Raw genomic sequence first — 25,439 nt, 5'->3', positions numbered from 1 at the left:
CGGGAACCCCCCCCCCAATCTGGATGGGAGTAGCCCTCGGCTCACCTCCAGCCGGCCGCTGCTCCGCCCAACCACGATGAGGTTGCCTTGCAGCTCCAAGCTCCAGATAGAGCCGGCTGTGCTGGGGGCCCAGGCTAGAGGAGGGGAGCTCTTCTCGGGTGCCGCCCCCTCTTCCTGAGAAGCCTGGGGCAGCGGGGATCCGGGAGAGGGTGGACGCAGGGCCGGCATGCGCACAGCAGCCAGGCCCTCCTCCTGGTACACACGCTGCACCAGGCGGCTGAAGTCATAGCCAGAGTCCCTAGAGCGGCCACAGCCCGCCCGGTGCCGAGGCTCCGGCTGAGCGGGCTCTGGGGGCAGCTGCACCGAGAAGTTGGTGTCGATTAAGCAGGTGAGGTCTGGCTGGTCCCCGAAGAGGGACGGCGGTGGAGGCCCTCGGGGGCGGTGTCGCAGCGGAGGGCTGTCCCCAGGCTCCTCCGGGCTAGTTTTGCCGCCATCCGACAGCTTTTCCCAGTTCTCCTGAGCTTCAAAAGCTCCGCCTCCGCAGCTGTCCCGGCGTGGCCTGCCCAGGATGAGGGGCCGCAAGAATGAGCGGAGAGAGGCGGAGCCCGCGAGAGCAAGCAAGGAGAGGGGGCCAACCTGCGCTTACCCTGAGCAAGCAAGGGGCAGGGCCAACCTGCGCTTACCCTGGGCAAGCAAGGGGCAGGGCCAACCTGCGCTTACCCTGGGCAAGCAAGGAGCAGGGCTAACCTGCGCTTACCCTGGGCGCGGGATGCGCATGAGGCAGTCCCCGGTCTGTGCGTCCCACACGCAGACTTGGCCTGCCAGGCAGCAGCTCACTAGCAGCATCCCGTCGCTAGCCAGACACTCGATGTCCTGCGGGAGGGGGCTGTGTTGGCACGGGCCAAGGCCGCGCGTGAGGTCTGCCGCCCGCGGAAGCCGCCCACTCACCATGAGGTGCCCGCGCAGCACCAGCGGCACGATCTCCGTCTCGGGCGGCGCGTAGCCGTAGTCATCGCAGGGCAGCTCTCCGCGCCTCCGCCTGCCGGGGCCACCCCCGGGCTGCCCGTAGTTCCGCGGGCAGAGCACCCGGTAGAGGCAGAGCAACAGCAGCACGAGGACCATGCCCGCCGCCAGGCCCAGCGCGGCCACCCTGCGGGACAGCACAAGTGTGAGCTGGCTGCGCCCAACACTGGCTCCGCGCTGACCCTCGTCTTGCCTCGCTGGGTGGGGCCTTACTTGTACAGGGTAACGTCGCCATGGGCCTGTGTTCCTCCTGGCCCCTTGGGTCCGGCCTCCCAGAGGTCTGCAGGCAGAGACTCGGGTGGGGCCCAGGCACTGCGACCGTCCTGAGGGTGCCGCCCCTCCAGCGCCTCCCGTGGATTCAGGCGCAGTGTGACAGGTATGACAGGCAGCAGGCTGATGTACCTGTGAGCAGGCAGTGATGGCCGGCCTCAGAAGGGATGCTGCCCTCCTAACGTGGTCTTCTCACGGCCCGTAGCCCCCTCCCAAAACCAGCTCTGGCACCCCAATCTTGCTATTTTCCAACACTAGCACCCTAACAACCATCAATGGGCTTCATTCTGCCAAGGAAGAAGGACTCAGGGTCACCCTCCCAGGTGTCTGCTGGGAGCGCCACCAGTTCCTGCATCCCTGTCCCATGAATTGTTTCCAACTATTTCAAATCCAGTGCAGAAGTCAGACTCGTTTTCTCTCACCTAGTGGAGGAGATGCTCTGGGGATGGTGAGCGGATACCAAGGGGGGGCTGACAGCCGGCAGAGCTCCACTCACCTCTTGGCCAGTGTGATGTTGTAGTAGTTGAAGAGTGTGGGCCAGTGGCGGAAGGACAATTTCCTCCACAGCTCCTCATCCTCAGGCCCCCAAGTTACCTCTGGGGCTCGGCTGTCATGGACACCCTCTGCTGGAACGGCATGCTCAGGCAGCTCACCTGGCAGTGTCTGGTTCTCTGGCACTTTAGGAGCATCAGGTGGGAAGATGGAGAAGGCAGGGTCCGGGTGGCTGGCAGGCAGCACTCCGCTAGGCACAGGCATGGGGCCCAGGGAACCCTCACCCAGTGGGCTCTGTTCTGTCACCTGGGCAGCGAGGTAGGTGCGCAGCCCTGCCGGGTCTGTGTATACCAGGATGCCAATCCAAACCACGGTGCCAGCCTGCAGTGGGATGTCAAGTGCTCAGGAGGGTCCTGTAGGCATCGGGCAGCCCCAGGCCCCACGCAAGCTTGGCTCTCACACTGGAAGGACCTAGATGTGCAGGCAGGACGTGGCCCCCAATCCGTGCGTTCTTTACCCCCCGCCCCCAAGTCCTCTCTCTACCATCTGCTGACAACTGCCATAGGGGCCTGGCTCCCTTTCCATGGCTAAGGATTAGGTTTTCAAGGCTGGCAATCACTGGAACCGCTTTAGTCTGTCAGAACTTCCCCTCTTCTCCTGAGCTGGGCCCAGAAAGCTGACGCCATTCCCAGGTCAGCATGGCCAGAGGGCCTCAGTGTTAACCCCCCTCCTGGCAACCAGCACATTCCACGATTCTCTGGGGCTTGCATGCTTCATGGGGGCTGATTAAAAACCACAATCCGGGAAAACATTGACCATGCAAAGTGGCTTCATCCTAGAGGATCCCCAGGATCCCCGTCCCGGGTCCCTCTGTGGAGGCAGCTCCTGCCTATCCTGGAGCTACTTCCTCAACCCACAGGTCAGGCATTACTGGCCACCCTGGGATCTGAATGCTGTCCCCTGCAAGACAGCGCAGGGGTGATGGGTACCATGATGAGACGCTGTGCCAGGCGAGTACGGGCCAGGAAGTAGATGACTCGCAGTCTTTTGGGGAGCCGCAGGTTTCGGAAGGAAGATGGTTGCAGTGTGATGGTGTGTGGTGTGGCCGGCCGTACAGCTAGCTGTCTCTCATAGCGTGCTGGCCTCCCCACGGGCTTGGCTGAGGGCAGGCAGGATTCCGGGGGCAGACGCTTGTTCAGGTCTGCTAGCTGTCGAGGGCACAGTGATCAGGCCCCAAGCTGTTCAGAGGCTGCCTGCTTCAGAGCTGCCTCTGCCTGGGGCCACACTCTGGCTCAGAAGCCGTCTCACGAGAGCAGCCACCAAGTAAGAGTGGGTAGGCCCTGCCCACTCAGCCGCTCTTACCTCCATCCGCCGAATGTCGATTGACAGGACAGTGGTGAAGAACAGCATCTGGAGGAAGAAGTCAGACACCAGGCCCACAACAGCAAAGAGGCAGAACTCCTGGAATGACAGACAACACACGAGAGCCACTGTGGCTACATGGCTGCAGAGAGCAGGTCCCTCAGGATTAGCAAAGACAAAGGAAAATATTCTTCAGCAACAGTCTGGAGACTAGGCGGGCAGGCTAGCCGCTCACTAGGGGGCAGCACGGAGCTGCTGCCTTTCTCCACAGTGGACTGAGCCGGTGCTGTTCTAGAAAATTCCAGTCCCTTGAGAAAGGAAGGCATAAGGGCCTGATCCCACCCAGAAAACTCTAAGCCCACTAGCATGCTCCCTAAAAGCCCTTCTCCACAGGCCTTGGCCTGTTCACGTGCCTTTCTGTCCAGTTACCACTGAAATCAGAGGTGAATTCTACCCTAACATGGCAAAGAAGTGATTTGCATCCTAGGCCTAGCTAAGGGGCAGAACTTGCTCAGAGTTAGGTTTTCTTGCCCTGCCCTTGTTTGAGACCCACGGCATAGCAACTTGGATTCTATTAAAAGCCTGAGTGAGATAACAGGACATAGACACACAGATAGACACAGACACAGACAGACACAGACACACAGACACAGAGACACACAGACACACACACACAGACACAGACACAGACACACAGACAGACAGACAGACAGACACACAGACACAGACAGACAGACACACTCACACATAGACACACAGACACAGACACACTCACACAGGCACAGGCACACAGACATAGACACACAGACACAGACACACAGACACATACAGACACAGATACACTCACACAGACATAGACACACAGATACACACAGACACAGACACACAGACACACATAGACATAGACACACACAGACACAGACACAGACACACAGACACAGACACACACAGCTGGCTGACAAGAGGTAAAGCCCTGGGGCCTTACCTGGATGGCAGGCACAAGGGTGAAGTAGCCAATAAGGATGATGCCCAATTCAGTTGCCATGTTCTTCATGATGGACCAGCTCTCACTGCTTAAGCCTGCAGGGGAAAAGCCGAGCAAGGGTCAGTGAGGACCTACCTGCTTTAAAGTCTGCACCTGACCTTGTAGTCCTCAGAAGGACCCAAGCATGAAGAGGGGTCCAGCCTCTGGACGTCACCCCACTCAATGGCCAGACTCTAGGAGTCACTACCATCACATAGTTGCTACAGAGGAAGGGTGGGGTGCAGCAGAATGCTCTGGCCATCAGAACAAAGGACAGCCAGGGTGATGAGGGGAGAAAACCCAGGAAGAAAGGCCAGCGCCACCCACTGTAATCACATCCACTCCTGACCATCCAGGCACAGGCCAGAGCAATGGAGGACGTAACTGGCTCTGCCTCATGCTGTCCCCAGGGTCACGCTACTATAGCTTCTTAGGAACAAGTCTCTGCATGTGCAGTGTGTATAAGCTTACGAGACTCTGCCTCATCTCTTCACAACCCCAACCCAGCACAGGACGGGACAAGGCACACAAGTCCATCAGAGGTGGCGGAATGAACGTACAGCCAGTTCTGTGTTCCTCACAGAATGGGCCCAGGATAAAGTGCCTTGAGACTGACCTCCTCTTAGCAGGGCATGGTGGCACACACCTTTAATCCCAGCACTCAAGAGGCAGGGGCAGGAGGATCTCTATGAGTTTGAGGCCAGCCTGGTCTACATAGCAAGTTCCAGGCCAGCCAAGGCTACACAGTGAGACTGTCAGGGGATGGGTGGGGAGGCTGCTACTGGCTGGATGGCTTTCCTACTGACACATGGGCCAGGACCAAGTACACTGTACGGACTAGATGGTTCCTTGGGACACATAAGGAACACTGACAGGCTGACCAGTTACATACTAGGCTGAAGGCCAAAGCAGGACAGGTTTTTTTGGTAGGGTTGTGTGATGCATGTGTATGCAAGCATGTGTAGAGGTCAGAGGTCACACCAGGTATTGTTCTGCAGGAGCTATCTGCTTTGTATTTTGAGACAGAGTCTCACTGGCCCAAGACTCACTGAAGAGGTTAGCTGGCTGGCCAGCGAGCTCTGAGGATGCACTATCTGTCTCTCCAGTGCTGGGATTACAATTGTGTACCACTTTGTCCCGGCTTTTCACATGGGTCTAGGGGTTATGGTAATATTTTATTTGTACTGAAATGTGATTTTATTTGTATGTTAATAGAGTTGCCTGGGGGTCAGAGCTAATAGCAAGCCATAGCAGAAGCCGGGGAGTGGTGACACACACCTTTAATCCAGATCACATGACAGACAGATCTCTGTGTGTTCAAGGATACAGCCAGCATGGAGACACATGCCTTTAATCTCAATACCAACCATAGAGACCTGAAGGTCTGTATAGACAGGCAGTGACAAGGAGGTCATGTGGTTGGGTTTACAACCAATGAGAAAGCAGAACAGAAAGTCAATAAAAAGACAGATACACAGGAAGTAGGTCTCTTTCTGAGGGGAAGGACAGCAGCGGCAGCGAAGGGTAAGAAAGGTTCTTTAGTCTCAGCGCTCAGCTACTGCTCTGACCTCTTGGGCTTTAACCCTGCATCTGGCTCTGTGTTTCTTATTTAATGAGACCCTTACACCTACAAGGGGTTGAACTCGGGGCCTCACACCTGGGCAGCAAGCACTTTGCTGGGCCATCAGCACAGCCCTGAACGGCAGGCTTGGAGAGCTCCTTCTCTCCCTGGGCGTACACACAGAGACCAGCCCACCACCCAGCATTACCTTGTGCGATCCGAAGCTTCACCTCCAGGTCCACTGGGGTCGACACCACTGACTTGGTGAGCACCAGCACATTCTCTAGCCCAATAACCACCACCAGATATGGGAAGATCTCACTGGGGACAGAGGGGACAGGAAGGGGTTGGCTCTTACCAGGCTTGAGCCCTGCAAGGCTGTAGGGCTTCCAGCCTGTAGCAGAGGCCGCCAAGTGGCCCCCGCAGCTCAGGGCGGAGGCCCCAATGTACCTCCACATCCAGCAGGGCTTCTGTCAACACAGCCTTTAGCTCTGAGGCAGGTTCCAAGGCTTTGCCAAGCAGCCAGTTACCATCCCGGTCTCCTCTCTCTACCCAGTGGAGACGGGGCTGGAAGAGGCCCCCTGGGAATGCCCCACTGCCAGACACGGCTTTCTTAACCCCTCCTACGCTGGACTCCAGTGGCTGATGGAATGACCGTCTCTAGGACCCTACACTGGCTACTCCAGGCCAAGACACTGAACTAAATGGGAGGATGACCTGGTCACATCCCTAAGCGTTGCTGAGATGTTGTCTGGGGAAGAGGAACGCTCCCACAGGGCATCTGGCTGAGCCTCACCCACCCACGTGAAGTTCTGAAAGTGGCTCAGAGAAGGAAGCGAGCAGTCCAGGACAAGGAGCCGAACACGAGAGACACAAAGTAGCTTTTCTGTATGGCCAGCTGCTGCTAACTAGTGTCCTAGGCCTCGGCTCTGATATCTAGCACAGGGGAGAAAGTGGCCTGAGAAGCCAAGGTCAGGGCCAGGCCAGTCAGCGGGCTGATAAGCAGGCAGGCCAGCCACAGAGACCAGAGCCTAAGGACAAAGGCAGGGAAGGCTCTGGACTAAGGTCTTCAGAGGAAGGAGGGAAAGTAATGTCAGTGAAGGAGGCGGCAAACAATACGTCCTCATCCACGGACCGACACTTACTGTGGGCGTTTCAATCTTTAAAAGGAAACTCTTTCATGATGTTCATTTACACATGTATGTGTGCATGCAAGAATGCACACACATTCTCTCCTTCTAGAATGAGGGTTCTAGAGACTGAGCTCAGGTAATCAGGCCTGGTGGGAAGTGCCTTCCCTACGGAGCCACATTGCCAGTCCTCTTTCAATAGTGAAGAAGGCACCTGTGCTTCTGTATCTCACACTCCCTGGACACAGCCATTAGAAAGCAGTGTGAGGGGCCGGGGAGATGGCTCAGCAGTGAAGAGTGCTTCCTGCCCTTGCTTACTGAGTTCAGTTCCCAGCACTTACATCCAGCAACTCACAACCCCCGTAACTCCAGCTCTGATGCCCTCTTCTGGCCTCTGTGGGCACCCATACTCATGTGCACATTTTTCTATCCCTCAACATATTAAAAACAATAAAAATAAATCTAAAAACTTGGGAGGCAGAGGCCGGTGGATCTCTGTGAGTTCAAGGCCAGCCTGGTCTACAGAGCGAGTTCCAGGACAGCCAGGATTGTTATACAGAAAAACCTTGTCTCAAAAACAAATAAACTAACAAATAAAACCAAAAAATAAATAAAAGCAATGTGCATATGGATTTAAAATCTAAACACCAACATCTATGTATACACAGATACCATATACATACAAACACAAATATTCTATACATAAAACATAATGTATGTGTATATACATATGCATGCATATAACCACATGTTTTCTATATACACACACACATATATGCCATATACATACACATATGCTTAAAAAGAAAGTATACCTCTTCAATGTCAAAAATAGTAAGGCAAAGACATGGGGTAACAACAAACATCTAGTCCAATGGTCACCAGTGGTCGCCATCAGGCCCAGATGTGCAAGGGCCTGATGACTCGCTCTGGCCCTGTGAGACCTACCCGCCATTGAGTGTGGGTGTCAGGCCGAAGAGAGTGCAGAGCCCCACAGACATGAGCAGGGAGCTAAGCACCGTGACCACAGCCGCCAGGGCGAGTCCCCACTTGGACTTGACCATGTCGATCTTGCCTGCAGAGCAGAGAGGGCGCATCAGGGCAGCACCTCCCCCAGCCCGGGCCCTCCCTGACTGAGCTCCTGGGAGCCGACTATGCCGACAATCGAGGAAGAAAAGGACAAGTGTGGACGCCTCTGGTCTCATGAACACAGCATGCCTTTTGGGAGCTCTGACCCACAGTCTGCCTCGGAAGCCCCTGAGAATCTCTGGGGGAATGAAGCCCTGGTTTTAGAGACCACCAGATACATTCTACATCTTGGCTCCAAGCCATCTCTGACAGCCGGGAAGTGGGTCACAGTCATGGAAAGCTCATTTGGAGACCTACGTGTGGAGAAGTAGATGTAGGCAAACAGGATGATGTAGGTGGTCACCAGGGGGATGAGCTCTGCGATGCCGATCTCCTCTTTGAAGTGCACATGGACCAGGTTCTCTGCTCGCAGGCTGCAGTTGGGGCTGGGGTGCAGGAGCATGAGCCGGGCACGCAGGCTGTTCAGAAACCTGTAGACAAAAAGTCCCTAGAGGGGCCAGCAGGTCTCCTCCTCCCCTTTGTGAAAGGCAGCTACTCCGGGGTGTTTCAACATCTCTAGTCTCCACGGACACCAGGACGGCAAAGCTGGCAAACCTCCTTCCTGACTTATACAACTCCAGGTGCCAAAGGCTCAGAAGAGCACGTCAGAGGCGCCACAAGCACCCTCGCCGATTGTGGAGAGCTGGGCAGTGGTTCAGACAAGACACAGGCCGCACCGAGCTCAGCAGTCAGCTGAGGCACCCACCCAGGGCTTAGAAAGAAACCAGAGGAAACACCAGGCCACAGAAATTGTCAGAGCTGTCCTGAGGGCCATCCTTATTCAAATGACCAGATTAGTTCTTTGGTGTAAAGAACAGAAACATTTCAACAGGAAGCCTGGGGCCATGCTGGTCAGAGAAGCAACCACTCAAGCCTACATCCCACAGGGCAGTCGGGACCTGAGCACCTTACTTGGCATGGTAGCGCTGGAAGACCAGGGTGATGGTATAGGAGACCATCCTCTTCCTTGTATAGAGGCTCACCCCACTGTACTTCCCAGGAACACCGAACAGCAGGTCTGTGGGAGAAACCGGCAGCGCTGACACAGCAGGAGAGTCACGGGGTGGGCTGGAGGCAGGGCTACCCAGGACCCCTTCCCTACCCACTGAAGGAGAGCGCGACCACACACAGGCTCGCTCCAGACCCTGAGGGCTTAGGGCACCTTTGAGTGTGGCTGAAGTCTGCAGAGTCTTGGGCTCATGCTGATGGATGGTCCCAATGATGTCAGGGTCGGCATGAAATCGTTCCCAGTCGTTCTGCCAGAAGTTCCCAGGGGACAGCAGCAGGCAGCCATGTTCGGGTAGTAGGCTCCGGAGTTTCTTGAGGCCTGGCAGCAAGTCTGTTACCTGAAGGCAAACTTCCTCCAGGCTCTTGGTCCCCGAGCTGTGCAGAAGATGGGAGAAGCCTCTGATGTTTCTTGCAGGACAGGGCCAACCCACTGCACTTATGGGGATCATCTGTCATCAGGCTCCTAAATGCCTTATTTCCCCGCTGGATCCAGAAGAGCCTGATGCCTAGGGCGATGGGAAATACTTCCAAGTGCTCAACAGGACCATGCATCTGTCCAGCCCTCAGAAAGCACTGGATCCCTAAAGCGCATCTCCTTCCAGGAAAAGCAAGTGTGTAAGAGCGTGCAAACTCTCCCACTAAGCACCTCGGCCAATTTTAGTGGACAAGCAGGAGAGGAAGAAACTTTAGGGTTTTAGTTCACCAAAATTCTGGTCAAAGCCATTAGTTTACTAAAACCTGATGGTGACAATCTGTTAAGCCAACATGTTCCAGAAGGCACCCCCAGGGAGAGCTTGCTAATCTTAGCAAAGCCCAAAGGCAGGAGCCATGGGTCAGCTGTTTCTCAGTTACCTCCCTATGGTTAGGCCCATTCATTCACACTCACTCTGTGAGCTGTGAGGATACAGCCACAAAGAGCCCACAAAGACCCTGAGAACTGCAAAGCTGACTGGCTTGCAGAGGTTAAGACTGAGGAAGGTAACTCCCTTTGGTACTCGAGAGTCTGGGGTCCCTGAGAGGAGTACCTGTCTCTCAGCACGTGGTTCCGGATTTCCTCCACCAGCTGGAATGCCCGGGACAGAGGTGAACGAAACACATCTACCGCCAGAAGGTTTTTGTGCCAGGGAGACACTGATGACTTCACAAATATCTGTTGGATGTATGCCACCGGGGCACCCACATACTGTAGAGGAAACAGGACAGGACAGAAAGGAAGCATGGGACCATGCTCAAACAGGGTACCACAGTGTTGCAGTGGATACCTTTCCATCTATGATCTTAAAGTGCCAGTCCCTGGGCGTGGCCTCGGAGCCGCCCTTAAGACCCGAGAGGCACAGATGCTGCTCTCTCCTCTCCCTCGTGGGCTTGGAGGTGGGACTGGCTGAGGCGGCAGGAGCAGCGTGGGGCAGGACTTCAGCCTTCCAGAACCCTGCGGCGTTTCTGCTGAGTGAGCTGTCTTTTCTGATTTATCTCCTAATGAATTCCTTATGCCTCTTAAGCAGACTCCCTTGGATTTCTCACTATACAGCGTCTCAGACTCAACTCTTGCACTAGTGTTGCACGTTTTCCTCACTAGAGCCTGGTGCATGTCTGTCTGACTCCCAGAGCAAACTGGATCGTGGTTCCAGAAACTCCTGGCAGGACGACAATGAACGCTTCCATCCTGATGCTGACGTCACTGGGACCAAGCCCCAATCTGCAGATGAGAGCACTCACGTGCAATTCCCATGACAGAAGTGCCACGGGCCACTCCTCAAGTGTCACTGTGTCAGCCCTAACTGAACAGCCGTGTGAATGGACCGGTGGCAGAAGGACAGGGAGTACATCTGAGGACTAAGGGACACGAGAGAAAGAAAGCCTGGACAGACAGGAGAACCCTGGGAGGTCGTCAGGACAAGTGAAAGGCCAAGCTAGAAACCTGGTTGAACCTTCTGGACTTTAAATTGATGACAGAGAGAAGCCCAAATGTCCCTGAGGTGGAGGGGATGCCTGATGAGAGCAAGGTTTTGGAGAGACTGCCCTGGAGGTTGAATGGCATCTAGGGGCAGAGACAGGCAGGTTAGCGGGAGCTAGGCGGGCCTGAGTGGCTGCGGCAGCTGTTCTGAAGCCAAAGCTTGCCTTATTCAGAGACTCCACAGGCAGTGGACAGAGAGAAGGCCACCGAGCCACCTCCTGGGCTCCAAGGAACAACTAAGAAGCAAAGTTCATGAAGCTCAGTTTGCTTATTTTTGGTTGAGACGGGTCTTAGGCTTAGTCCTAGCTGGCCTGGAACTTGTAGCAATCCTCCTGCCTCTGTTTCCCAAGCGTTGGGATTACAGGTATGTGCTCCTGAGCTGGCTGGGAAGTCATTTATGATGCAGTTTGGTGTGGACTCTGACCCACAGAGCTCACTCGAAGTGGCCACCAAGCACTACTTCTGCGCCTGCTGGAACTGGCTACCCCGGGCTTTGCTTGGAAAGCATTTCACTGACTCAACACACATCTGTCTGAGTGAAGGAAGTTTCCTCCCAGAGACCAAGAGCTCTGGAAGGAGGCTCATTTTGAAGAGCATCTCCGTACTTGTGATGGACACAGCACCCTCATGGCACCATGGGGCTTCTAGCCCCAGGCTTAATCCTACTGGTGTCAGACAGCTGTGACTCTGAGCACACCACTCTGCCCTCTGCCCTCACTCCAAAGGATCTGAACTACTGACCCTTCAGTCAATTTCCAGGCTAAGAGCTCACACCCTTCTAGTATTCTCCCAGCTTCTTCCCACCCTGAATCATGTGGGTCTGTTCTCCTTTTTCATTTCTTTCTTTCTTTCTTTTTTTTTTTTTTTCTGTTTTTCAAGACAAGGTTTCTCTGTATAGCCCTGGCTGTCCTGGAACTCACTGTGTAAACCAGGCTGGCCTCACATTCAGAGATCCGCCTGCCTCTGCCTCTGCCTCCTGAGTGCTGGGATGTTGGCATGTGCCGCTCCCACCCAACCCCCTGGCCTTGGGCCAGTATTTCAGCAAAAGACTAGGAACTATATTTACAGTCTGGGATATAGGGTCAGGTTCCATCATCAGTTTTAGTAGCGCTTCTCCACTTTTCTTCTTGCAAGTGCATCGCTATAACAACATCCTTCTTTTCATGGGAAGGTAGTAGCATGGTTTTCTATGTGGGTGACGTGTATCTGTTCTGTAGGAGAGGTTCTTACTATGTAGCTTTGGCTGGCCTCAGATCTGTAATTCTCCTGCCTTAGCCTCCTGAGTGCTGGTATTACATGGGTGTGGCACCATGCCCAGTCCCCACCACATTTCTTTAGGAATATGTTGTTATCCCATTTGCCCCAGACAACTTTCTCCTTTGATGCTCCACCAACTCTGGGTGACCCGCAGCTCCTGGACTTTCCTTCACTGGCTGGCAGCCTCTGCAGGCAAACCAAGCTGATGGCCCCCGGGATAGACTCATTCTTCAGTTTACCTGGGTCCCCTCAGCTGGATGGCTCTTGACTCATGTCTACCAACTCCTATCGGAACCTTCCAAGAAGGTGTTCCACATTCTTCTAGTTTTTCCAAGATTTCGGCCCAGTCATTAAATATATCAAGTCATCATCTAATGTGACCTTAAGTTCTCTCTCTGGACATCAATATTCTCTCATAGTGGCAGCTGTCCACAATCCCTAGACTGATTTGGAAACTTCCAGAAGCAGACCTGGAAACCATTAGTTCATCTGGATGGTACAAGAGACAGGGAGGGAGGCAGCCAGCCAAGGGTGTATTGAGCAAGTGACCTCACAGAGCCTGAGCAGGGAGAGCTGAGACTCCATTCTGCCCCCACAGACACTGAGTAAAGGGCTGTTCTGAGGTCAGGGATTCTCCAGCCCCACAGGCCTCTGTACCAGAGATCCTCTGAGCAGGGAGATGCAGTGTTGGTGAGAAGGCAGGCAGTAAAATATTAGTGAAGATGAAGTGTGGCCCATCCATTGTATAGTGCGCCCATTCAGTGGAGATGAGTTCTCTTAATAACCCTACCTGATGTCCAAGTGAGAAACAGGTATGGAAGCAGATAAAGAATAGTACCCTACATGTGTGACAGCAGATGCAAAAGTATTCAAGGGACCCAGATCTCCCTGAACAAATAAAGACTCTTGACTAGATGGAGACAGTGGCAGGTAGCCTTCTAACATGACCCCCAATAAGCCACGTCTTCTAAGGCTCATGACCTTGTGCAATCCTGCCCCCTTAAGAGAATGCTAGATCTACTGATTTATTTCTGACAGGGAGTACAGCAAAGTGATGCTATCTTTGAATTTAGGTTACTGAACACTACAACAATTCCCCATCTTTTGGTACCAACACCTGTTGAAACAAGACATCATGTTAGCCATTCTGGAAAGGGCATTTAGGCAACACTCAGAAAGCAACTAAGAGGCCTGCAAGAAATCTGCAGCCAGTCAGCCATGTGAGCGAGTGTGGAAACAGATTCCTCTGAGTTGAATTCTGAGGTCTGGAAGCCTGGACTGACAGCTGGACTGCAGTGTTGTGAAAGACCCTGAGCTAAATACCTAGATAAGAGAACCAAGGTCAGGATAGCTAATGGACAAGTCTAAGGTCACACAGCTGATAGGGAGCTGATCCAGAGTAAACTCCCAGCTGCCTGACCCCAAGTTTATTTCCTCCTCTACAGCCAACCTGCTCAGATAATGCCATACAATCTTGACATGGGAGAAAAAGCCATAAGCAGTATGGGAGAAGAGCTGGGGTCCTGGGGACCAATGGCATCTCTGGCCACCACTGTTCATAGCATGAGGTCTCTGCCTAGATCTTCTCTGTGTCCAGGCTTAGGCAGCCACCACAAACTCGACAATATTAGCCTTGGGAGCCCAACATGGAACAAGACTATACGCCTCTGGGAACCTGCTAGATTGGTCTGTATAAGGGCCTGGAGAGGACTGTAGTAAAGGCAATCCCATTGCCCTAAGCAGTAAGTTCAGATTACCAAGAAAGCTGCTCTATGGTAGGCATTCAAGTCCTGAAATCCTCAGGTTTCTTCTTCTTTAAAACTCATTTTCTATTTTAAATTTAGTTCTTCCTTCCTAAGTAAATAGAGCTACCTAGACTCAAATTTCAGTGCCACCACCCCTGGCTGTGTGCCACCGGTGAGGGCCCACAGGCTCTCCAAGACTCCAGGTCTTCCTTACTGCTTAGGGGAATGGGAATAAACCACCCAGCCCAAATCAGGTCCCTGAGAAGTGTGTACCACATACAAGCCTAATGCCCCTGGAGGTCAAAAGAGGGCATCTGATCCCCTGGAACTGAAGTTCTAGAATCCAAACCTGAGCCTTCCCTAAGAGTGGTAAGTGTTCTTAATTGCTGAGCTATCTCTCTAGCCCATGCTATTCCTCTTAAGGGAATGGCTTCTATTATCTGGTCCATGTTATTCTCTAAGGGCATTAACGGCTTCCACTATCTAGTCCCTGTTAGTCCCTCTAAGGGAATTAATGGCTTCCACTATCTAGTCCCTGTTAGTCCCTCTAAGGGAATTAATGGCTTCCACTATCCACTCTTGAACTCAAGAGCCCAGAAACAACTTGGGCCCACCAACCTTCTCACTTACAATGCTCAAAATAAAGTAACAGGCACATTCATTGTCTCTGAAATAATCCTGCTCTTCACTCACTCAACAAGAGCTCTTTCTTGAGCGCTCGTCTGTGGTGTGTAAAACACTGGTATTTATGTGAATCGGAGTGAACGCAACTTCAAGAGTATGGCGGGGCAAGCACACAGAGGGGCAGCAGGATCCACGAGTGCAAACAACAGGCTTCCCGAAGAAAGCCACTGAGCTGAGGGCAAGCCTTACAAGCAGTCCAAGCATACAAACCTTCCCTTTCCTCCTCTCTGCGCAGGCTAGCCAGACTGATCTAGTCTGACAGCCACAAACATCTGCTGAATATTAACAGTGGGCCAGGTACTGCACCAAGTCTGCATCCTCTCATTTGATCCTTGACAATGTACAACACAGGAAAATTATCACCCTTGTTTCATGAATACGGGAACAAAGGCACAAAAGTCATCTGGCCAAGGCCACGCACTGGGAAATACAAGTCTCTACTGTTTCTGCTTTGTTTTTCTTTCTCTGTAACCATAGCCCTCTGCCCAGAAGGAACTGGCCTTTGCCAATCCTACAAAGCCATAGGTCACACTAAGTCTAATACAGAGTGGGCTGAACTCAGAGCAAGGACCTGGCAAGGATGATTAGGTTCTGTGTGGGGGCTGGAGAGATGGCTTAGTGGTTACGGGCACTTGCTGCTCTTTCAGCTCACAAACTCCTATAACTCTAGCTCTGGGAGATCTGACACCTTCCTCTGGTGACGCAGGCAGGCAGGCAGACAGGCACAAACGCTCCTGCCTCTCTACCTCTTCCTCTGCTTCCTGTCACATGAGAAGAATAGGCTCCTCCACCACTCTGCTTCCTCCATGATGTTCTGCCTCATCTCAGACCCAAAGCAACAGAGCCATCTAAACTCGGACTGAAACTTGTGAAAACACGGACCATGCCATGCCACCAAGCGCTTCTCTTAGTTTTCAGACTCGTCTTGCTTGGGTGGCCTTGAAAGTTTTGTGGAGTGCTGGTCAGGTGTTTCGTAGGGTGTCCCTCAACTGGACTTGATGGTGTTTTACTCAAGCAGACTGGAGCCGTGCACCCAGGAAGGAGACCTAGAGGTGTCCCCTGCTCTCTTCCACCTCCGTCACGTGCTTGAGGCCTTGCCTGCCAAGTTCTCTGCTGCACACACTCCTCTCTGCCTGTGCTCTGTGGAAGGAAGTCTCTAGACACTTAAGAAGCAGAGACGTTGAGTATTGTGGAACATGCCTGTATTCCAGTACTTGAGAGGCAGAAGAATCAGGAGTTCAAGACCAGCCTCAGCTACACAGCCTAGGCAACATTAAACCTTGTTTCAAAAAACAAAAAGAGAAAGGAATTATATGCGAACTTCTTGAGAGAGGACTATCTGCATAAATTATTCAGAATTTTTCTGCCCAGAAATTTGCCTATTGTCCCTATGTATTTATTAATCAGTTAATCAAGCAGATTCAGGACAGACTTACAGGTATTTACCATTTACTGGAGGGTACTAATGTGTATATAATTCAATATCCTTCACTGTATTGCAACAACTGCTCCACACTGACCACTGAAAGCTCCTGGCCTCTGTCTGTGTGTGCGCATGCACGTGACTGTGTGAGTTTATGTGCTCTCGGTGTGTGAAGGTGCCCGCAGAGGCCAGAGCGTGCTGATCCTGGGACTGGAGTTAGATATGGCTGTGCACTGCCTGGTGTGGGCGTTGGAACAGACCTCAGGTCCTCTTTAAGAACAATAAGCACCCTTAACCACTGAGCCATCCCCCAGAGTCCCACCTCCACCATATCATTTAAATATATACTTCAAACCTTAAAAATCTTTGTCTTGCTTTGTGGTGATGGTGTATGCCTTTAGTCCCAGCACTTGGGAGGCAGAGGCGGGCAGATCTCTGTGAGTTCGAGGCCAACCTGGTCTACATAGTAAGTTCTAGGACAACCAAAGCTGTTACACGGAGAAACCCTGTCTGGAAAATAAAAAAACAAAACAACAAAAACCCTTTGTCTTACCTCTACAACCAGGGTGCGGTCTCTTCAAGGACTAGAACCCTGAGCTGTCCCCAAGGCATCCTGGTTTACACCGTGCGGGTGGTTAAAAGAAAATGGCCCCCAAAGGGAGGGGCACCATTAGGAGGCCTTGAAGAAAGTGTGTCACCGTGGGAGTAGGCTTTGAGGTCTCTTTATCTCAAGCTTCCCTCAGTGTGACAGTCAGTTGACTTCCTGTTGCCTGCAAGATGTAGCACTCTCAGCTCCAGCACCATGTCTGCCTGCACGCCACCAAGCTGCCCACCATGATGACAATGGACTGAACCTCTGAAACTGTAACTGAATCATCCCAATTAAATGTTCTACTTTGTAAGAGCTGCCGTGATCATGGTATCCTTCACAGCAATAGTAACCCTAACTAAGACGCCCCCCAAAGCAAGAACAGAGCAAAGGAAAGAAGACAGAGGCTGAAGTTCTGTGGTGTGGATGGGTGGAGCTGCTGCATCCCTCCCAGTGCCCAGGCCTCAGCTTTTTCTCCAGAAACCATCATCTGTCCTGCTTGGCCAGGTGATAACATCAGCAACAAAGCAGGTGCCCTGGGCCAGGGTCTGGGAGTGGACTTCTCACTCACTACATTTGCTGCTGCACAGACTCAGGGCTCCTCCAGTCACTGTGAGGAAGATGGAGATGAGCTGGTCCAGAGAGAACAGACGTGAGCGATGGGTTCCTGCACCTGGCCACGTAGCACAGAAGACATTTCCGCCCCTGCCTATGAGTTATGCGAAGGGAAGTCTTTTTTCTTTTCTTACTCTGCTTTGAGGTGAATTTTTTTGTTCTTTGTAACTGAAATGGTTCTCACACTGTTGTGGGCTTCTATTTGTATCATATGCAGCCAATGTGAGTGTGGTAACTTATCACTGAGTTACATGACATTGGGCCCCAGCACCAAGCCTGAGTCTCCTCCATCACTCAGGGATAGAGCTTGTAACAGAAGGAACTAAATAACTACCTGACTGTTTAGATCTTAAACTGCTCTGTACACCTATTCACTGTCACCACCCAAGGCCAGTGAACGTTATGAAGGGAAACCCACAAATGCATCTATCCTGTATAAAGAGGCCCACTGAATTCTACTAGTCAAGAAACATCCGTAAACCAAGACTACGTGATTGGGACCTAGGTATCATCAGTTCAATACACAGTAGAACTACATTAAGCAGTTAATGATTGTAAAATATTTGCATCAAGATGATTCCATTGTGAACCAATGGCCAATTTGGGACATAGAACACAAAATAGTTTCTTTAAAAACAAAAAACAAAGAAAAAACTGGTTTTTGTTTGTTTGTTTGTTTGTTTTGTTTTGTTTTTTCAAGACAGGGTTTCTCTGTGTAGCCCTGGTATCCTGGTACTCTCTCTGTAGACCAGGCTGGCCTCAAACTCACAGAGATCCTCCTGCCTCTGCCTCCCGAGTGCTGGGATTAAAGGAGTGCACCACCTCCACCTGGCTTCAAAAAATTTCTGTGTGTGTGTGTGTGTGTGTGTGTGTGTGTGTGTGTGTGTGTGTCTGCATGAGTTTATGTGCACCACATGCGAAGGTTCCCTCAGAGGCCAGAAAGCATCAGATCCTCTGGAACTAGAGTTACAGTCGGTTGTAAAGCCACCTGATGTGCATCTAGGAACTCTTTGACCACTGAGCTCTCTCTCTAGCCCAGAGCTAGATGGTCTCAGACCATGTGTCCCCTGACCATCACAGCAGAGCCCTGGTGAATAGGTGTCCCCTGACCATCACAGCAGAGCCCTGGTGAATAGGTGTCCCCTGACCATCACAGCAGAGCCCTGGTGAATAGGTGTCCCCTGACCATCACAGCAGAGCCCTGGTGAATAGGTGTTCTCTGCCCATCACAGCAGAGCCCTGGTGAATAGGTGTCCCCTGACCATCACAGGCACAGTACTGGTGAGCACAGATGCAAACTTCTCATGGACAAAATGTGTACCTGTAACACACCTCTCTTACCAGGGATCCTAGTTCAGCAACAGGGGAGTCAAACTCCTAAGTAGTGAGCTGACTTTAACCAGGAAGGAAATGGGAAAATGGCGCTGTACGGTCAAGGGGTGGAGGAGAGGAGCTCTGTCCCAAGATTTGCTTTTCCTCCACACACTCAGCAAGCCCGGCACCAACCTCGGGGCCAAAGCACAGCACATGAAAGACAGGCCCATAAGGACTACCACGTCCTTACATGGTAGGTGAGACGTCCAGAGATGAGCTGCTCAAGCTCACGAGCTTCGAACAGTGAGCAGAGAAATCAGTCAGTGGGGTCCCAAGTTCGAGCCCTTCGACTGGGGAGACTATTTTCCCCATTCCTATCAGTGCTCAGCCCAGAGCTCATCCAAGTGGTAACAGTCCAGTCCAGTGGGTTAGGACTAGGAGAACAAAGAATTCTAATCCCGTGTTGACCCTCATAAATTAAGTAACCGAGGCACTTAATTACTTTGGGCCCCAACCTTCCTTCCTGTTTAAAAAAATAAATAAATAAAACCTGTACTTTTTAAACCACCTGATTGGATTATGAAGATAAAAAACACCTAACTGATCTGAGGAAATTAGGCGAACTTTGCAATCCTCAGGCAGTGTTGGGGTTCTGATGATAGAACACCCTGGGGGTGCTCCGCTGTTCTCATGACTATCTAGGATCAAGGAGCAGCCGGCATGTCATCTGGTCCCTGCACACGGTGTGTGGACAGGCCAGGCATGACCCCGGTTGAGCTGGCTGCGAGGACAACTGAACATCCTCGTCTGTCTAGGGCATTCACACTTGGCAGCACTCAAGGTTTTCTTCCAATAAAGGCTGCTCGTTACTTGTGTAACTAAACACTTCCGGTGCCTTCGTAAAGCAGGCGAGTCCACGAACTCACTAACTCGAAGCTGACCACTCTTACCGCCTCTTGCAGAGTCTGCCTCCACCAATCAGCTCTCTGCTAGGGCTCTCCTCAGTGACAAGCTGAGCACCTACCCACTCTGGCTGCTCACTGGACTCTCCTTGTTTGCGGTCAGAGTCCACAGGCGGGGGTGAGTAATCCTTCACAGGAGTAGAGAATTCCACAGGTCCCGTTCCAGGCAAGGGGAGCTTCAGCAGCGGGTAGCTGGGGAGAAGGGAGAGAGAGCAGGGAAGAGTGAGGACGTCTGAGAAGCAGGCAAAAACACCAAAGCACACAAAATAATAATAATAATAATAGCCGGGCGGTGGTGGCGCACGCCTTTAATCCCAGCACTCGGGAGGCAGAGGCAGGCGGATCTCTGTGAGTTCGAGGCCAGCCTGGGCTACCAAGTGAGATCCAGGAAAGGCGCAAAGCTACACAAGAGAAACCCTGTCTCGGAAAACCAAAAAAAAAAAAAAAAAAAATAATAATAATAATATCACCTATGTATGTACTCTTTCGTGAGTGGCTCAATATATATCTTTTATATCATCTATGTTGGCGCATGCAGAGCCACTCATTTTTATGGATACATATTAGAGCTGGGGAGTAAGTCAGTGGTAGAGTGCTTGCCTTGCATGCCTAAGGCCTTATGTTCAACCTCTAGCACTACCACAAAATTCCTGACGTCATAGCTATGTACTAATGCACTGAATAAATAAATATATTATAGTGCATTAGTCTCCTTCACTGTCAAGGCACACTTGGCTGTTTCTAGTGGAAACCACTGAGAACAGAGCTGTGGAGACTGGAGGTCTGACTCCACAGTAACAGTTCTGCTCTTCCAGAGGAACTGAGCTCCGTTCCCAGCATTCTTTTGGGTGGCTCACATCATCTCTAACTTCAACTCCAGGGGACTTTCTGGCTTAGTCTGGCACCCAAACAAGTGGCATACATTAATGCAGACATATATATAAAAATAAAAGTTTTATAAATAAAAAAATCGAGAAGTAACCTTGTTAACTACAGCTTTAAAAAGAAAAACAAATATCTGGTGGTGGTGGTGCACGGCTTTAATCCCAGCACTCGGGAGGCAGAGGCAGGTGGATCTCTGTGAGTTCGAGGCCAGCTTGGTCTACAGAGCAAGATCCAGGACAGGCACCAAAACTACATGGAGACTCCTTGTCGCCCCCCCCCCCCAAAAAAAACAAAAAACAAAACAACAACAACAAAAAAACCCCAAACCAAAACAAGGTTATTACAATCACTGATTGTTTTGTGATAAAATCTTCCTATGTGCCCACGCTGGCCCTGAACTCACTATCCTTTAGCCTCCTGGATGATAGGATTTATACCACCATGTCTGGTCAGCTACGTTTTGTTTTTTGTTTTTGTTTTTGTTTTTGTTTTTTTGTTTTGTGTGTGTGTGTGTGTGTGTGTGTGTGTGTGTGTGCGCACGCACACACAGTGTTGATGTTATTTGTGGTTCTTGAGTTTTGGTTTACACATATGTATTTCATGATCTGCTTTTAATTTTAAGTCATAAAAGCAGAAGCCCAGGGAAAAGGTAAATTAATAATAATAGCAATGAGGAGGAGGAGGATGGAATCTCTTACATAAGATTTTTAATATGTGCTAGGAACTATTTTTTTATTTTTGGTTTTTCAAGACAGGGTTTCTCTGTGTAGCTTTGGTGCCTGTCCTGGATTTCGCTCTGTAGACCAGGCTGGCCTCGAACTCACAGAGATCCACCTGGCTCTGACTCCTGAGTGCTGGGATTAAAGGTGTGTGCCACTGCCGCCCGACTGGAACTATTTTTTTCAAAAGATTTATTTTTATTTTATGTATATGCAGGTTTTGCCATCATGTATGTCTATGTACCAAACAAACACAGTGCCTGCAGAAGCCAAAAGAAGGCATTGGAGCTTCTGGAACTAGAGTTATAGGTGATGCTTATCTGCCACGTGTGTGTGGGAACTGAACCTGGATCCTCTGGAAGAGCAGCAAGTTCTCCTAACTGTAGAGCCATCTCTCCAGCCCTTCTGCCAGGAATCACTCTAAGCATTTTAAGTGTATTAGCCATGTGAAAACTTCTCCACAGGAGGTAAGCGCCATCATCCATCCCTCTATTTATTGATAAGAAAGAATGATCAAGTATCTGGCTGAATGACGGTCGCCCAGCTAAGTCAACCAAACCCAACCCAAGTAGCGAGCTTCCAAATGATAATTCAAATGGAACCAGAGACTAACACAACACGAAAGCATCTTTGGGGCTGAGTGTGCTGGCACATGCTTGTGTGCTAGTACCTGGGAAGAGGATCCTAAGTCTGAGGCCAGCCTAGGCCACAAAGTGAGTTCCAAGCCATCTTGGGCTACACAGCACAACCTTCTGTCAAAAGACTAAAGAGGAGGAGAGCATCTTTGAGAGAATGCAGGTCTCCCTTCCTCTATAGCTGTTATCTTACAATCCAAGGCATGTCTAGCCTGGGGGATGTGGCTGGCTAGAGAGAGCTTTCCTCGGCAGAGAACTCTGAGTGTCGTCTGCTTCTGCCTCCTTTCTGGACATGCTTCCTGACTGCCCAATCCAGGCAGCCGGGTCACCAGTAACACGTAGCCAGTTGCCTGGTATCTTTCTTTTCTTTATTTTATTTTACAATACTATTCAGTTCTACATAACAGCCACAGATTCCCTTGTTCTCCCCCTTCCTGCCCCCCTCCCCTTCCCCCCAGCCAACCTCCCATTCCCACCACCTGCAGATCAAGGCCAACCCTGAGGACTGAGATGGACCCGATAGACTCAGTCCAGGCAGGTCCAGTCCCCTCCTCCCAGATTAAGCCAAGCATCCCTGTATAAGTCCCAGGTTTCAAACAGCTATCTCATGCAGCGAGCCCAGGACCTGGTACCACTGCCTAGATGCCTCCCAAACAGATCAAGCCAATCAACTGTCTCACCTATTCAGAGGGCCTGATCCAGTTGGGGGCCCCTCAGCCTTTGGTTCATAGTTCATGTGTTTCCATTCGTTTGGCTGTTTGTCCCTGTGCTTTATCCAACCTTGGTTTCAACAATTCTCGCTCATATAAACCTCCTCTTTCTCGCTAATTAGACTTCCGGCGCTCCACCCGGGGCCTAGCCGTGGATGTCTGCATCCAGATTCCTCAGTCCTTGGATGGGGTTTCTGGCCCAACTATTAGGGTGTTTGGCCATCCCATCACCAGAGTAGGTCAGTCCCGGCTGTCTCTCGAGTGGTCACTCTTTCAACAAATATTTGAGCATCAACTCAGCCAGACATTGTGCAAGGCACAGAGGTGCACAAGACAGACAAGAGCTCTGCTCTCAAAAGTAACATTCCAGTGGGAGCAAAAACAGGCCAGAGAGGCTTTAGAGCACATTAAGCAAGGAAGAAAGAAACTTAACTCAGGAAGTAGAGAAGACCTCAAGCCACACCAGAGGGTTTAAGTGCCGCAATTCAGAGCTGAGAATTAGGGCCAGGTCACTCCAGCTACAGACTGCCCAAGCAACTTCCTGTTAATTACATTCCTATATTCTCCGTTTATGCCCATCTGTCACCTAACCACCACAGTCCTTGGGGCTAGGCCACCCAGGCACCAATCTAATGGTCATCCTAGACCCAGAGTCATTCTTCCAGAAGCACCTGAACCCATTAGTCTGTCACCTGTTGGTTTCTCGTGGTGCTAGCACCCTTAGGCACCCCAGCAGTCAGGGCGCTTCAGTGCTGCGTCCCTCCAGCCTGAATGCTACGCTTTGCTATCTCATGCATGGTAAACACCGGCTCTGTCACTGCCTGTAGGTCCTCAGAACAGGTTTTCCAAATACTGCTTCCTCTCAGTTCTAGGTGTTTTCCTACCAGCATAAGGTCACTGGGGACAGGAGTGCCCGAGGGAAGGACCTGCTTATAGTACACTATACTTTGGTGGGCTGTGACTTTGATTTTCACCATCTCAAGGCATTTTCTAACTCCTTATTTCTTTTTTTTTTTTTTTTTTTTTTTTTTTTTTTTTTTTTTTTTTTGGTTTTTCGAGACAGGGTTTCTCTTGTGTAGCTTTGCGCCTTTCCTGGAACTCACTTGGTAGTCCAGGCTGGCCTCGAACTCACAGAGATCCGCCTGCCTCTGCCTCCCGAGTGCTGGGATTAAAGGCGTGCGCCACCACCGCCCGGCGAACTCCTTATTTCTTTGACGCATTGGTTTTGGTTTCTATATATTTGTGAATTCTGTTTTCTTTCTGTTACTGATCTTATTTTGGTTTTATTCCACTGTGATCAAAAGAGGCACATTTTGGAAGTTTTAAAATTAACATCTGTTTGTAGCCTAACACTTGGTCTGCTCTGTGGAGTACATGCATTCAGTTCAGTGTACTCTATGGCTGCTGGGTGAAGTGCTCTGTTTACATTTACTGTTCTAGCTGTTTACAGCAGTGTTGAGCTTGTTTCCTTACTGACCTCAGCTTCTTGTTGTTTTTCATGTTTTGGCGGGTTTTTGTTTATTTTGAGGTAAGTCTCATGTAGGCTAGGCTGGCCTTGAACTTACGACATAGCTAAAGCTGCCTTAAACTCTTGATCCTCCTACCTTGACCCTGTAAATGTTGGGGTTACAGGCATGTACTACCATGCCTGGCTCCTGTCTGGATGCCACATCCATTATTGAAGTAGAAGATTGAGTGAGTCAGGAGTCGTCAGGCAGACATGGAAGATGTGAGGGCAGAACTGAGGAAAGGTACCAAGCCATGCGGTTAGACATGAGTAAGAACTGTGGGTTAATGTAAGAGCTCGTCAGTGGTAAGCCTGACCTAATGGACAAGCAGTTCTAATTAATATAGGCCTCTGTGTGTTTACTTGGGTCTGAGCAGCTGCGGGACCGCAGGACCCAGAAAACTTCAGTTACAAATGGCGTCCAACGGCTCGAGTTTCCACCTGAAACCTGAGAATATTTAATAAGCAATTCTAAATGGAGCCAAAAACAGGTTCCTGCTTCATGTCTCATGTGGGCAACGAGACACCACAATACGCGGACTTGAGCTACTCTATGGTGGGTTCATGGCATGCACACCTGACCTATGCCATGTTGCACAGAGATGTCTCCAAGCTGCGTGCTATGCTGTGTGATGGATATAGTTTTTGCTAGTAAAAATAAATAAATAAATAAAAATTAAAATTGAAAAAAATAAAATAAATTTTGAGCTACATGCTGCTTTGATAGAGGCACAGACCCACTGCCTCCCAGAGTCTGGCAGTGAGCATGGTTCCTCCAAAAGCTGGCAGTAAACAGTTCCGCCATGTTGAAAAGCTGAGTTGGATGCAGCCATCAGCCAAGGCTTCTGCTTCAGTACTAACCACTGCAGTTTAAAGCAACAGATTCACAATAAGGCAGATTCAGATGGAACAAGAATTAAATGGTTTACAGTGTGTGTAAAAATGTACGCAGGCTTGGAAGAGAGAAGAAAATAGACAGTTATATAAAGAAATAGTTTTAAAAAAATAGTCGTTAAAGAGACAGTAAAGGTAGTATAAAAAATAAGTATAGATGGTATTACACAGAGAATCTGGATTATGTTGTCTTTGATATTTTTAACTACAGATAGACATTTGCTTGTAAAGGCTGCTAAATAAAGCCAGTATATATATTTAAAAGGTATCTTGACTTCAAAATTTGGATCTAAGGATATGTTGCTTTGGAAAGGAGGCTCTGCTTTTGTTTCCACTGGAAGCAAGAGGCTATGGATTTGTTCCAGATTAAGACACATCAGGTTTGACAAGCCATGACCCCCTGAAAGGTCTCTGATGACACCATGGCCCAGATGATCCCACATCCAGAACGGTTTCAAGGCAACTGGCTCAGACAATGCAGCCTCACAGACTATTCCAGGCAGGACTTGGCCATAATTCTTAATTTTCTCAGAATCCCCATAAGAATA

General features: G+C 50.7%; 1 protein-coding gene across 9 annotated transcripts in view; it reads right to left on the bottom strand.

The window, feature by feature from the left end:
• The window catches only part of Scap (SREBF chaperone), an 80,812-nt gene that overhangs the window by 3,688 nt on the left and 51,685 nt on the right, over window positions 1-25,439 (bottom strand). For all 9 annotated transcript variants that reach the window (XM_076577147.1, XM_076577144.1, XM_076577150.1 and 6 more), the window contains exons 3-17: window positions 19,604-19,733; window positions 10,024-10,181; window positions 9,153-9,373; window positions 8,903-9,008; window positions 8,249-8,421; window positions 7,811-7,937; window positions 5,941-6,053; window positions 4,133-4,227; window positions 3,148-3,246; window positions 2,775-2,993; window positions 1,790-2,166; window positions 1,237-1,425; window positions 949-1,150; window positions 758-873; window positions 46-559 (exon numbers count right to left, since the gene is read on the bottom strand). In XM_076577147.1, coding sequence (XP_076433262.1) covers window positions 46-559; window positions 758-873; window positions 949-1,150; window positions 1,237-1,425; window positions 1,790-2,166; window positions 2,775-2,993; window positions 3,148-3,246; window positions 4,133-4,227; window positions 5,941-6,053; window positions 7,811-7,937; window positions 8,249-8,421; window positions 8,903-9,008; window positions 9,153-9,373; window positions 10,024-10,181; window positions 19,604-19,733 — 2,839 coding nt within the window. The remainder of the gene's footprint in view (window positions 1-45; window positions 560-757; window positions 874-948; window positions 1,151-1,236; window positions 1,426-1,789; window positions 2,167-2,774; window positions 2,994-3,147; window positions 3,247-4,132; window positions 4,228-5,940; window positions 6,054-7,810; window positions 7,938-8,248; window positions 8,422-8,902; window positions 9,009-9,152; window positions 9,374-10,023; window positions 10,182-19,603; window positions 19,734-25,439) is intronic.

Source organism: Peromyscus maniculatus, chromosome 7 (genome assembly GCF_049852395.1).
Source record: "Peromyscus maniculatus bairdii isolate BWxNUB_F1_BW_parent chromosome 7, HU_Pman_BW_mat_3.1, whole genome shotgun sequence".
Taxonomy (NCBI): domain Eukaryota; kingdom Metazoa; phylum Chordata; class Mammalia; order Rodentia; family Cricetidae; genus Peromyscus; species Peromyscus maniculatus.
The sequence above is the reverse complement of the archived record's forward strand: the minus strand, read 5'-3'. Positions and strand labels throughout refer to the sequence as shown.